Below are 13,600 nucleotides of genomic sequence, written 5' to 3'. Positions count from 1 at the left end.
CCCAAGAGTGAGAAAAAATGGTAATATAGATTAATTTGTGGCTAGAGCAAGGGCTTTAATATTACTGGGATATTTGGTCTGGTGTACAATGATAGGGAACAGTTTCCAGCTGGACCATTCTACCTACCGTGACCCAAGTGATCAGCTCTATTAACATGATTGCTAAGACCACTTCCAAAAGCCCTTTGTCACAACTATTATTGAAGCTCATATTTATAAATCTCAGCTTTCCCAAGGTAATAATAATTACTTTCCCTGGGCAATAGCACTTCAGATTCCATATTATCTCCTTCGCTTGTTTACACCTGATGGCCAACTGAAACAGTCATCGAAATGCTGGAAATATGTTCTCAAGACCCAGAATTGCATAAGGTCACAGAGTCCTCAAGAAAAGCTCAGTACTATTCTACTGCCTAAGCTGTCACCACAAGGGAACATATCATAGGTGACCAAAAAGTAAGGGAAAGACTTACTACAGCTGGATTGATTGAAAAGCTTTCAAATTGCAATTTAAGAAGCACTTGAAAGGACTATTGACAATGCCTTACACAGACACCTAATAAATTGAAGCAGAATTTGAATTAATATTCTAAATACCTTTCCTGCTATATTTTTTGGTAGTCAGGTTATCATCATCATTGTGACAAAGCTGGAGTATCCTTGGTGGAAAAAGACATAAGACCATTGTTTCTATAATCATCTTGGATAGTTCTGGTGCGTGATGCGGATTCCTAAAAGGAGTTTTCTGGAGTGGCAAACTTTAAGTTTATAATGAATGACCATCTTATTTAGACGTTCTGCACCTAAAAGGTAGATGGTGCGAATCAATCAAGAACAATGGGGAGGCTGGTATTTTCCAGGCTCTGCTGCTGGTCCCTGCTCCTGCTCTTGAATTGCCTCTTCAGGCTGTTAGACCACAGCTCCAGCTGTGCTGCCACGATACGGAAGTCCTGATCTCCACAGACTGTCATATAAAGATAAGTTTCAAGCTTTGTTTTCAAACTTACAATATTTTGTAATCTAGGCAACAAATTTTCCAATACTGTTTGGGAAATAAGGAGTGCTTGGTTACGTAGATGGAGGATAGTTTGTGAAAAGGTGCTATGGGTTTTACAAGAAAGGTGAATCTTAAAAATATTCACATACCAGATATTACAGAAATGCATTTTGTGTTATAAGACAAACCTTTTAAAGTCAGACTTTTCCACGTTTTTATCAAATCTGGATTTTGTTTAGCAATCTCCTGGTAGGTACCTTGTATTTCAATTTTTCCATCCAGCATAGCAATTACCTAAAACAAGCCATTCACAGTTCAGAATATTAAACATTTGAATTCATTCTTGCTGCTGATTTGTTGTATTTACACCATTTTATCGAACTAAAACTTTTGTTGAACATAATTTTGATTACATACTGCACACTTCCAAAAACACTAAAAGGAGGAGAGGCAGCAAAACAAACGCATTAGGGCTAACAGGTTTTTCCAATATATAAACATGTCAAGTGCCTCAAAGATCCGTGCTGAAGCTAAAGCTTCACTAAAACTTTCTCTTGCTCTTCCATTTATTTCTAATATGTCACATAGGGGAGATTATGAGAGGCATAGATACATTGGACAGAGAGTACCTGTTTTCCAGGGTTGAAATGTCTAATATCAGAAGGCATGCATTGAAGGTGAGAGGGCATAGGTTCAAGGGGGATGTGAGAGTTAAGTTTTTTACTTAGAATTGTGGATGCCTGGTAAAGTGGTCGAGGCTCTTAAGGGACATTTGGATAGGCACATGGATCTTAGATGGACAGAAAGATGGAGGGATGGTGTCGGTAGGAGGCATTCTTGTCTGGGTGTTTTTGATTTACTTTTTAGTGAGTTTGACACAAAGTTGTGGGCCAAAGGCCTGTTCCTGTGCTATGTGCTATGAATCCTTTTATTTGATTCTCTTATCTGCATATCCAGCTTCTCCTTTAGCTATCCATGATTATTGGCTCAATCACTCCTTATGAAGGCAATAATTTTTCTTTCAATATTTAAATCTCTAGCAACACTCAGTCATTTTTGACACAAAATATTATTTTGACAGGGGCAAACCTGAACAAGGGAGCATATTCAATAAAAAAAACACAGCCAGACCTTTTCTGAATTAAATAACTAAAGGATGAAATCTGTAATTTGTTACACTGAGGGTGTGGATGTTGGATCGAATGATTTCTTTTATTCAATAGATTAATTACATTTTCTAAGGTAAGTGTACTCAGAGAGAAGGCACAGAAGAGGATTAATGTTGAGATACAACCAATAATCTAACTGAGGTTACAGACAGAATCCAGGGGCTCAACAGTCTATTCCTTCTCCTATGGAACTTGAAGGCCCAACTAAAGAGCAGTGAAACGGTTTGAGAAGGGTTAATGGGAAAGAGTCATCTAAGATCTTTAACTCCTTAGGAGGTATTTAAAAGTGGAATAGATTGGGAGTCGTTGTGCCTCTTCCATTTTGTTTTTTTTTGTTTGGGAGGAGGGATTTGGGGTATTTATTTACTGGTTACGTTTTCGTTCATTTTTTATGTGGGGGGGAGATTTTGTGAGTTGACAATTGCGCTGCCTTTCTTTCTTGGCTTCATGGCTACACAGAGAAAAAAATTTCAAGTTGTATGCTTTGATAATAAATGAACCTTTGATCCTTTAGAATTAATAAACACATTCTTGACAGGTGGAATGCTACATTATCTAAATTAATGTTAATGTCTTAAAGGGAAACTCCACAAACTCAATTAAGATATCTTGCTTACATAGTCTGCTTCCTCAACGTATTCCAGTTTGTGTGTTACAACAATGGCAGTTCTGTTTTCTTTCTTTAAAATCCCAATGATCCCTTGGTGGAAAACATGATTTCCTACTTGTGCATCCAAAGCTGATAAGGGGTCATCCAATATTACAATAGGGCACCTAATTTAAATTAAAGGTAGAATAACTCATTGTTGAAAAGACAATGAAGATATTGAAGCTTCAAAACTTTCATCTGAATTCAAAATTCCAAAGGGTTTATAAAACAATTCTGACTATTTTACTTCAGGATTTAGAAAAGTCTGTGAGGCAAGTACAATAAAATTAAAGCAAATCTTTAGCAAAATGCGTAATTGATCGCTGACCACACTTTAAATTGTTATTGTATTGCCCCAAAGTAGAATCAGTAAAGAACAAAAGGCAATTTTTTGATCGATTGATGATTGGTTGGTTGTCAATCATATGATTTTGGACTAGTTAACCATAAAATAAATTCTCAGACTAAATTTGCTATAAAGGCACACTGCCCACAAGATAAATGGCAAATTCAGTGATAAAGCAGTATTCTCTTTGACTGCAAGATATTTTAAACACATACCAATAACTTGTAAAATAATTTGTCATTTCTGTTCACTTACCTATCCTGTTCATACTCTTCATAATTTTATACAAAAGCTTGGTTATCACTTAAATCTCCAGTTTTAAAGGAGATGTATATTACCCTGTACATTCTCTCTAGTGATTAATGACAACCTAAACAATTCCAATATTTTTGTTAAATTCCATATTTCCTATACAGTATTTAATATTTCTGCTCTATTTCACTACATTATAATAAAAAACTTAATACTGGAACTCAATCTATAATTTCTTATAGAATTAAAAACTAAAAAATCACAGACTTCCATTTTAGGGTTTATGGATTCAACTCAATTCCATTGTGTTGCCTTTTTGTTAGGCACCATTATCCTCCATGTCCCTGCTATATAAAGGGATGATCAGAGCTGTGAAACAGGACTACACAAACAAAGTTAAGCAACTACTTTATCCACGTCAATAAAAGCATCTTCATTTGTCATTTAAGACCTACCAAACTGTTAGTGCAGCCTGTGGAACTATCTCAAACAACCATCCAATTTGCCCTCCACCTTATCAATGATGTTGCCTTCTGCTCTCTGTAACTTGAAGCATATTTATCTCAGATTTATCCATTCATCTAAAATATTAACTGTGTTTCCTTCTCAAAACTGTTGCTTGATTTATATCTGAATGCACATTAGGAGATGGAATTGGACTTGCAGCCACTCGAGCTTGCTCTTCCGTTACAGCCGTAGGGTTATACAGAAGTACAGCACAGAAACAGGCCCTTCGATCCACCTAGTCCATGCCTCACCATTTAAACTGCCTACTCCCATCGCCCTGCTCCAGGACCATAGCCTTTCATACCCCTACCATCCATGTACCTATCCAAACTTCGCTTAAACGTTGAAATCGAGCTTGCATGCTCCACTTACGCTAGCAACTTGTTCCACACTCTCACAACCTTTTGAGTGAAGTTTCTCCTCATGTTCCCCTTAAACTTTTCACCTTTCACCCTTAACCATGACCTCTGGCTGTAGTCCCTCGCAACTTACATTTACCCTATCTATCCCTCTCACAATTTTGAATACCTCTATTGTCACTACAACAATAACAGCACTAATAAAAAGCAGGTGTGCTCAGTATCAGGTGTGCTTCAGAATCACAAATTTCTTTACTGTCGCACAAAGATTGATATTGCATGCCTGATATAAAATATCTATATTGGTGCAAAGTGCCCCTGGAAATCACTATGTTGTCTATAATTTCCAGGAATGAGATGGGTAGGCAGCAGAGGGATTTCAAATGAAACCTTACACCAGTTTCTTCATTTTCACTTGCATTTTTCTTTGTAAATTATACAGTATTTGGAATTTTATTTTACAATTAGATAATGAGTTTGAGAAATGTGCCCTGAATGCTCAGAATAGCTTTCAGGAATATACTTAGAAGCAACAAGGAGGCAGGCTACATTAGTTTAGATAATGATTAATAAGATAACTGTACTGCTCCAAAGAGCACTATATGTGGTCATTCTTACCCTCAGCTATTAGGCTCTATAATGAGTCTACCTATAGCTGGGGAAGGAGAAAGAGAAGATGGCGGCGTGACGCAGTGCGCGCGGCCTCTCTGGAGAATGGATATCTGTCACGTGTAAAGTAGGGATCCGTGCTCAATCCTGATTTGGAGGCAGACGTGAGAGCGTGGAGGAACATCTGGAGAAACTTCTGAAATGCCCGCTTCGCTGCCGCTGCTACTGTGCGGTCCGGAATCTCCGGAGGAGGAGGCCTCTGAGACCTCGGCTTTGCTTGTTTCTGCAGCTGGGACGAGGTCGAAGGCGCTCAGCAGAGGATGGCGCTCGGGAGGCTGTATCGGAGGGGCTGGTCGGAGGCTCGAAGTTTTCTGACAGACTCAGAATCTGCTGTGGTCGGTTGCTTCCGAGGCACCAGTTGTCAGTGCCTGGAAGTTTATGGCAGGGAGAGTTTCTCCCTTTTGCTGCCTGATATCGGGACAATTGGAGTCGATCGGGACTTCAGACTTTTTTTTAACCGTGCCCACGGTCTGCTTTTATCAAATTACAGCATTGCTTTGCACTGCTGTAACTATATGTTATAATTATGTGGTTTTTTTGTCAGTGTGAGTCTTTGGTTTGTCCTGTTTTTTTTTGTGATATCACTCTGGAGGAACAATGTATCATTTCTTAATGCATGCATGCATTTCTAAATGAGAATAAACGAAGACTGAGTGTCCTCATAATCTAATCTAAAAAAAAAGTGATGACCCTGTCCTGTTAGATTGTTGGTGATAAATTATTTTCTTATTCTTTCACTTATAATATTTTTTTATCTGTGTACTTGCAATGCTACTGTGACACTAATTTCCTTTGGGATCAATAAGCTATCTACCTGTCTATCTATCCAAAACAAGCCTCAATTAATGGTGCATGAATGGTTATCTGATAGTGACGTAATAGGATAGGGTTAATGTTTGAAAAGGTTAAATACAAAACTGGTATTTAGTACTGAAAGCGAAATAGGCTAATTTCAACAAGATGCATCAAGTTATCCATACTTAACATACCTGTTAATGGGAAAGTAATTTATCAGTGGGAGCTGTTCAAAAAGACACAGGACCACTTCATTCTTTCCAGGAAGGTGGATACAGCAAAATTAATGCAAGTAGAGCAATGGTAATGATGAAAAAACATTGGTGAAGAGTAATATACCCCTACGATCAAACATTGTCCATCCCAAGGAAATAACTTAAAGTTAAACTGTGACCTTCCAAGATTCTCTTCATTAGGGAAAACTTTTTTTATAAGTGGAAAATGTCCACGACACTGCTACTTACAAAATGTGAGATGGGAAAACTCAGAATTATGAACAAGTTAATTAAACATGTGTTGTCAGGAAATTATAAAGAGTTTGCAATTAAGGATAAAAATTTACAGAATGTTGAAACACGTGCTAAAGCAGCACTGTGTAGGGACTCTATTAGTTTCACGAGGGAATCTTCATCCTGAATATTTTCATTTGCATGAAGCCCAAAGCATCACATAGAGCAAAACTGACGCTGCACGCACAATGGTGATCATTGATATTGAAATGTTTGAATCTACTTTGAGAAGTATGGCTGGGATACCAAAGCAATGACCTTACCAGGGCCAAGCCCTTCAACCCCAAATCTGCCAAGTTGTTAGTTGAGAGATGCTTTAATGTTCAAGACCAGTGTCATTCACATTGCTCACAAACAAAGTGAGGCTTTATAAAACAAGCTACACACACAAATGCTGGTGGAACGCAGCAGGCCACGCAGCATCTATAGGGAGAAGCGCTGTTGATGTTTCGGGCCGAGACCCTTCGTCAGGACTACCCGTCCTGCTGAAGGGTCTCTGTCCAAGACGTCGACAGCGCTTCTCCCTATAGATGCTGCCTGGCCTGCTGCGTTCAACCAGCATTTTGCGTGCATTGCTTGAATTTCCAATATCTGCAGATTTCCTCGTGTTTGCCTTTATAAAACAATTTGCTTTACTGCAGTAATATATTTCCTTTGTGGAATTTCATTCCATTATTGAAATGATAACCTAACCAGAAAAGGGAGCACTTTAGTCTAAAAATTTGAAGTCCAATATCAGGAATTACCTATTTAATATTGATGACAAATCAAGCACTATTTTGCACGAACAGGCATTTCTCCTTAATGAAATCACACACTCAGAAATAATCCTTAGAGAAATCCTTAATCATTAGGGAAGACTTTCTTTATAAGTAGAAAATGTCCATGACACTGATACTTACAAAATGTGAGATGGGAAACCTCAGAATTATGAACAAGTTAATTAAACGTGTGTTGTCAGGGGTATAAAGAGTTTGCAATTAAGGATAAAAACTTACAGAATGTTGAAACACGTGCTAAAGCAGCACTGTGTAGGGACTCTATCAGTTTAATCCTTACATCAAACAGCAACTAAGCTCATCTCTTTATTTCCATCACATTCAGCAAAATATACTGAAGTATCCATACCTTGAATAGAGTGCTCGTGCCACACTAACACGCTGCTTCTGACCACCACTCAGGTTAATACCCTGGGGACAAAAGAAAGGATATGTAGCTAATAGTCTTAATAACTTTAAACAGAATATATGAAAATACATGGAGCAAGTAGTGCTGAGATTTACATATATCAATATTAGTAACACGTAGTAAGGAAGATATAACTCATGAATTGATATCGCAGGTTGCTGAGTGATTTACTTTTTCTACTGTTAATCTTTAAGCATCTAACTAAAGAAGGAAAGCAATGCTTTGTAGAATGAGTGTACCTAAACACTACATGTTTTAGTTAAATAGGTCAGGGCAGTGTACTGTTAAACTAGCTAATTTCAACCTGGCCATGATGAGTGGGTGCTAAAATTTATTTGACATTGGATTGGAGAGATTTTTTTTTGCTGCTGAATCAATTCATTTACAATGACTTATTTTCCCATATTGTTACCTCTAGTGACCACCAGGGATACCTTGCTTCCAATCTTTTCAGCCATTCCCCATCTTTAAACAGTCACACTGCTATATAAATTATATATGTATACAGTATATATAAGTATCTAAATTGTGGAACTCAATACCTAAAACTATAAGGGATGCAGACTCACATGCACTTTTAATGCCAGATCAAAACCTATTTATTTAACCTTGCTTTTAACCAATATCATTTTGTCTTTTATTTTAATGTTTGTACTTTATCCCATTGTACAGTGCCTTGATTTGTATAAATTGTTCCTTAAATAATAATAATTATTATATGCACTCTAATTTGGACACTTAAACTTCAATGATCTTAATTACTCCATGACTTACGACTCAAATCCTAAACTCTCAAATTCCCCATCTAAACCTTTTCACCTCCTTAGCATTTCTTCTTTCCTTGAGATGACATGAGGACATGATTTGAGAGTTAGGGGGTAGAAGTTTAAGGGAAACACGAGGGGGTATTTCATTACTCAAAGAGTGATAGCTGTGTGGAATGAGCTTCCTGTAGAAGTAGTAGAGGCCAGTTCAGTTGTGTCACTTAAGGTAAAATTGGATAGGTATATGGACAGGAAAGGAGTGGAGGGTTATGGGCTGAGTGCGGGTAGGTGGGACTAGGTGAGATTAAGGGTTCGGCACGGACTAGGAGGGCCAAGATGGCCTGTTTCCGTGCTGTGATTGTTATATGTTATATGGAGATGTTTCTTAAAGCCTTGCACCTATAAACATCTGCATCAGCAGAATCTCGCGTTTAAAAATTACCTATAAATCCTTCCGTGTACTTACCTTCTCACCAATTTCTGTCAGCCGCCCTGCAGGTAAAATGTCAATATCAGGCTGAAGTGCACAGGCTTCAATCACGGCCTGAAAACGCTCTTCATCAAAGCTTTCTCCAAACAAAATGTTCTCCTGTAAAGAAGCATTTCTCAGCCAAGCCGTTTGCGCTGAATAGGCCATGGGTTGATTAGCTGATCTCCAGGCTATATGACCAGAGACAGGAATCATTTCTCCTAATATGGCAGAAATAAGGGATGATTTTCCACTCCCAACCTGAAATGATCAAAATTTGATGAAAATTAGCTAACTAAGTTTCTTTTATCCTAATTGTTTCCCCTCTTATTCTAATACTGATGCCAATAATTACTTCTGGAGGACTACCAGTACCTCAGCCAGATGGCCATTGATCAAAGATCTTACACTTCTAAATGGATGCCAGAGGTGTGTGGATTCTAGCATGTTCTTCCCAATGGATTCAGAGATGAGAACCAGAGTTCATCTGTTTACAGCTGGGGAAGAATCCCAACATTGAAAGAAACTGGGGAGAAGGGAAAGGGAGTCCAATTTGAAGTGGGGTAGATAATTCTTCATCATAAAGTAGATTACAATGCAACGAATTGAAGGGCTAGTTGGAGTAAACAACACGGGAGCAGAAAGCCAGTGTAAACTGGATATGTTAGAAGTGAAACACTGGCTCACTCACTGTAGGATATCAAAGGAAAATGCAGTACTGAAGAATGAGATTGCCAGATGGCAGGGGCTGGTGGGAGAGATAGTCAGAGATCCAATTGACTCTTGGGGAGGCCTGCAAGGATAGCTAGGTCAGACTTTGCAATTTCAGGTGATTAGGAATTGGGAAATGTGTCTGGTGGTTTTGACGGGGTCAAAGGCTAGACATAACAGTGGGATCCCAGAGCACCAAAGTGCTATTGAAATTTAGTCGTCACAATTATGGCGCTTCTAACACAGGGAATAACTTCATTTCTGGGTGACATATACCATTTTGAAGTGGTCATCGTGTTTCATTCCAGGACGACTCATTTTAGTTGCATAGAACTTAAATAAATAGTGTGCATGGCTGAGTTTCCGATCAAGTACAACTGTGAAGATGTAGGGCAATGGGGGAATATGCCCGCTTTATTTAGAGCACTCTGAAGCAGAGTGCATAGGCAGGATCAGAGGGGAAGGGAATGTTGTAAGAATGGCAGGCAAGAGTGCTCTTATAGAAATTATTGAAATCCAAATATTTCACACATATTTGAAAGACATTTATTTAAAAACTAAATGTTAATAATAATCAAAATGTATAATTTTTTGAAGCAAAATACTATATTTGTGATTTCTTCATCAAATTCTATTTCAACCCTCTGGAAAGGCACAGGGAACATACAGTTCTGACTTTCCCAGTCAAGCTTTCATGTAATATTATTTCCCCCTTATTATTGTAGGTACATGACTAAACAAAATGTTTTGACTCATCAACATTTTGAGGTCCCAAGTTAACATTAAGTATAGCAAATGGGGAAATGCAGCTTGATACAACAGAAATGCAGCTAGCTTTGGGAGGAGGCTAAGATTTATTCTGCATCCCTAACACAAGAAAATCTGCAGATGCTGGAAATCCAAGTGACACACACAAAATGCTGGAGGAACTCAGCAGGCCAGGCAGCATCTATGGAGAAGAGTATCCGCATCCGTTTAACTTCTGATGCTGATTCCAGGTGCCTAAACTTCAAGTTCTCTACTTATATTTATAGCATCCCTCACCTTAATTAACAAGATTATTTACTAATGGATTCGGATTTTAGAAGCATTGTTAAATGTACATCCACTTCCACATTGTGCATTCTGTCTACAACTAACTGCAATTTTGTACATTTTTGTCTCTGCTCCAGTTTGAACATTTGCCATAGCTGTCTTCAAAAGCCTGATTAAAAACAACAGCAATGTTGCTTTGATCCATGTCCGTCGATAAGCATCTAAAACAAAAGTCTATTCTCATCTCTAAACATATAAACAATCAAACCTTCTGGAGACAGAGGAGTCTAGGCTTCGATTATTCTGGTATTAGCAAATTGCTTTCAGTTTTAATCCTCTAAACTACCTTCATCACCACCGTCAGGAACCGAAACAAAGGTCAGAGATTCAGATGCTCCTCCTGCAATCTCATCTGCTGTACTCATTGCTCTTGATGTTGTTTGGTCCACATCGGCAAGATGAAGCTCCTTCTAGGGGACTATCTTGCATAACAGCTGTGGTCTGTCTGCAATGTCCTGGTTGCATGCCATTTCAAATCCCCTTCACATTCCTACTCTAGGCCTATCAGTCCTAGCTGGGGTGAGACCAAACACAGTTGATGAACAGCACCTCGTATTCCACTGGGTTGTGTACAACCAAATGGCATGAGCACTGAATTTTCTAACTTTAAGTGACCCACGCGCCCTCTTTTCTCTCTCCTTCTGCTCCCTCCCCTCCAGTGCTTCAAGTTCAAGTATAACCAGAGTATAAATGCCATAAAAATCATACTTTTTATACTAAATACCTTACCACTCCACCTGTTTGCATTCCTCCTGATTAAGTGATCTAACATGACCTTTCACATAAGAAATGCCATTTCAATATACAGTACGTAATATTCAAAGATTTGTGAGTATATTACTTTACCTTGCCTACAATAACTGTAATTTTACTTTTGAGAATTTTTACTGAGATATCCTGAAGGGCAGATCTCTCAGAGTTACTATTCCATGTAAAGTAGCCACGGTGGATCTCCAGTACACAGCTTGTACTAGGAAAAAGAAAATATTGCATTCAATTTTTAAGTAATTTTTGACACAAAGTAATTTTTGATTACATTCAAACACAACAAACAATAGAAGTTTATATACCTTTCCCTTCATTTTGATAAACTTTGCATTTTTAAAATGAAGAGCGCAACATTCATGAAGTCATAGAATCACAGAGAGATTCAGTACTGAGGCTTCCCTTCGCCTATGGAGTCCACACCAACCTTCAACCACCCACTTTACACTAATATTGCAATAACCTCATTTTTTTTACGTTTTACTCATATTTCTAGTCAATGGGATGCCAGAATGAACTCATTTGGTGAAAAGGATTACTGAAATGGTGTGTATTCCATTATATAGGCTCCCATGCCATATGCTAGTGAGCATAGTACAGGAGAAAAGATCAGGTGAATGCGTGGCTAAAGAATTGGTGTAGCTGAATAAAATGGAATTGAGGTGATTAAAGACCTATAAATCCCCAGGGCTCATTTGTCTGTATCACCAAGTATGCAAGGAAGCAGACTTAGAAACAACAGATGCACTGGCATTCAATTCCCAACGTTCTTTAGACTTTGGAACAGATCCAATAGCTTGGAGGGCTCTAGCTGTTGTGAACTGAAATACAACAACCGAAAGGGCACTGAAATACAATGAGTTAAGTACTTGTAGGGAACAAGTACTTACAAGAGCCAAAGAATGAAATTAATGAATAGCCATACCAAACAAGCCATAGCTGAGGCACCGTGTTGTGTCCCTGAGCAGGGCACTTAACCACACATTGTCCACCCAGCTGAAAATGGGTACTGGCAAAAATGATGGGGGTTAACCTCACGATAGATTGGCGTCCTATCCTGGGGGGGGGGGGGGGGTGGTCTCATCCTCTTCATGCCACGGAAACCGGCATAAGCACCAGTCTGATAAGCCTATAAGGCTCGGGACAGACTTTAACTTTAACATACCAAACAACCATCATAACCATAACACACTGAATAATCTCCTTCCAAACAATATTTTTTATCCAATTCTATTGAAGGATGTTTCTAGGCTTGAAACCAAGTGCTGGGACATGATGGACAGTTAAATAATTGAGCTTACTCAAACATCCATGAATAATACCTGCTCTCAGAAGATTTTCAACTTTAAAACTATAAATGAGATTAAAGACATAATACAAGTAAAAGCAAATGGATGTTATTTATCCAAAGAGACACACGAAAGGAGATTTGTGAAACATGTTGTATAAAATTGTAATGAGGAGGCAACAGCAATATGAGCACAGGCTAATAATTCAATCTTTAAATGACAACAAGATAACATTTAAAACATTCTTATAAACCTGTGGTTCTTGGCTTTGGTAAGGACTGATGGATTTATTTTTGAGTAAACAGTTGCGAAGGTCCACGCAGAATGACACTCCTACTACTACAGTGTACTTACTCTGTGGGGAATGGGGGTGGGGGGGGTGGGGATAAATCTGTTCTCATGAAGCAGCTGTACTTTTATTTTAACATGTACAGAGAACAAGTCCTCATCTGAATAAATGCTCAAGTTAAATGAATACTCCAATTGTCTGGTAACTGCTGTGCATCGTATTTTCAAAGGAATCTTTGACATTCTAATAGAGTGGGGTTAAAGATCATAAAATGTTTTTTAGTTACATACACTGGATTCTTTAGTCAAATTTCAGGACAGTGAACTATTTAATAAAAAATATCTATAATACAAGCCAAATGTTTCAATATGTAATGCACTGGATATTATATGAAATAAATCGCAACATATCAACACTAAATACAACCATTTATTAATGATAATAACTGAATAAACAGTCCATTTTTAAATTAAGCAATTAATTGCACTAAATAAGAGGAATAGAATAATACAAAAGGCTACTGGCAACAGTGTAAAGCTTGAGGTTTCTATAGTCCATACTAACAAGTTCAATGTTGCAAAGTGTTTAAAAACATATCATCCTTGCTAAGCGGTAGGACTGTAACAATCCTACTGCTTAGCAAGGATGATATGTTTTTAAACACTTTGCAACATTGAACTTGTTAGTATGGACTATAGAAACCTCAAGCTTTACACTGTTGCCAGTAGCCTTTTGTATTATTCTATACCTTTATGTTTTCTCTTCAGTAAACAGACTT

General features: G+C 38.0%; 1 protein-coding gene across 1 annotated transcript in view; it reads right to left on the bottom strand.

The window, feature by feature from the left end:
* The window catches only part of LOC132383142 (ATP-binding cassette sub-family C member 9-like), a 113,774-nt gene that overhangs the window by 24,617 nt on the left and 75,557 nt on the right, over positions 1-13,600 (bottom strand). The window contains exons 15-19 of the mRNA XM_059954028.1: positions 11,326-11,449; positions 8,671-8,934; positions 7,381-7,442; positions 2,784-2,940; positions 1,186-1,291 (exon numbers count right to left, since the gene is read on the bottom strand). Of these exons, the coding sequence (XP_059810011.1) occupies positions 1,186-1,291; positions 2,784-2,940; positions 7,381-7,442; positions 8,671-8,934; positions 11,326-11,449 (713 nt within the window). The remainder of the gene's footprint in view (positions 1-1,185; positions 1,292-2,783; positions 2,941-7,380; positions 7,443-8,670; positions 8,935-11,325; positions 11,450-13,600) is intronic.

The sequence above is a fragment of the Hypanus sabinus genome, chromosome 1 (assembly GCF_030144855.1).
Source record: "Hypanus sabinus isolate sHypSab1 chromosome 1, sHypSab1.hap1, whole genome shotgun sequence".
Taxonomy (NCBI): Eukaryota; Metazoa; Chordata; class Chondrichthyes; order Myliobatiformes; family Dasyatidae; genus Hypanus; species Hypanus sabinus.
The sequence above is the reverse complement of the archived record's forward strand: the minus strand, read 5'-3'. Positions and strand labels throughout refer to the sequence as shown.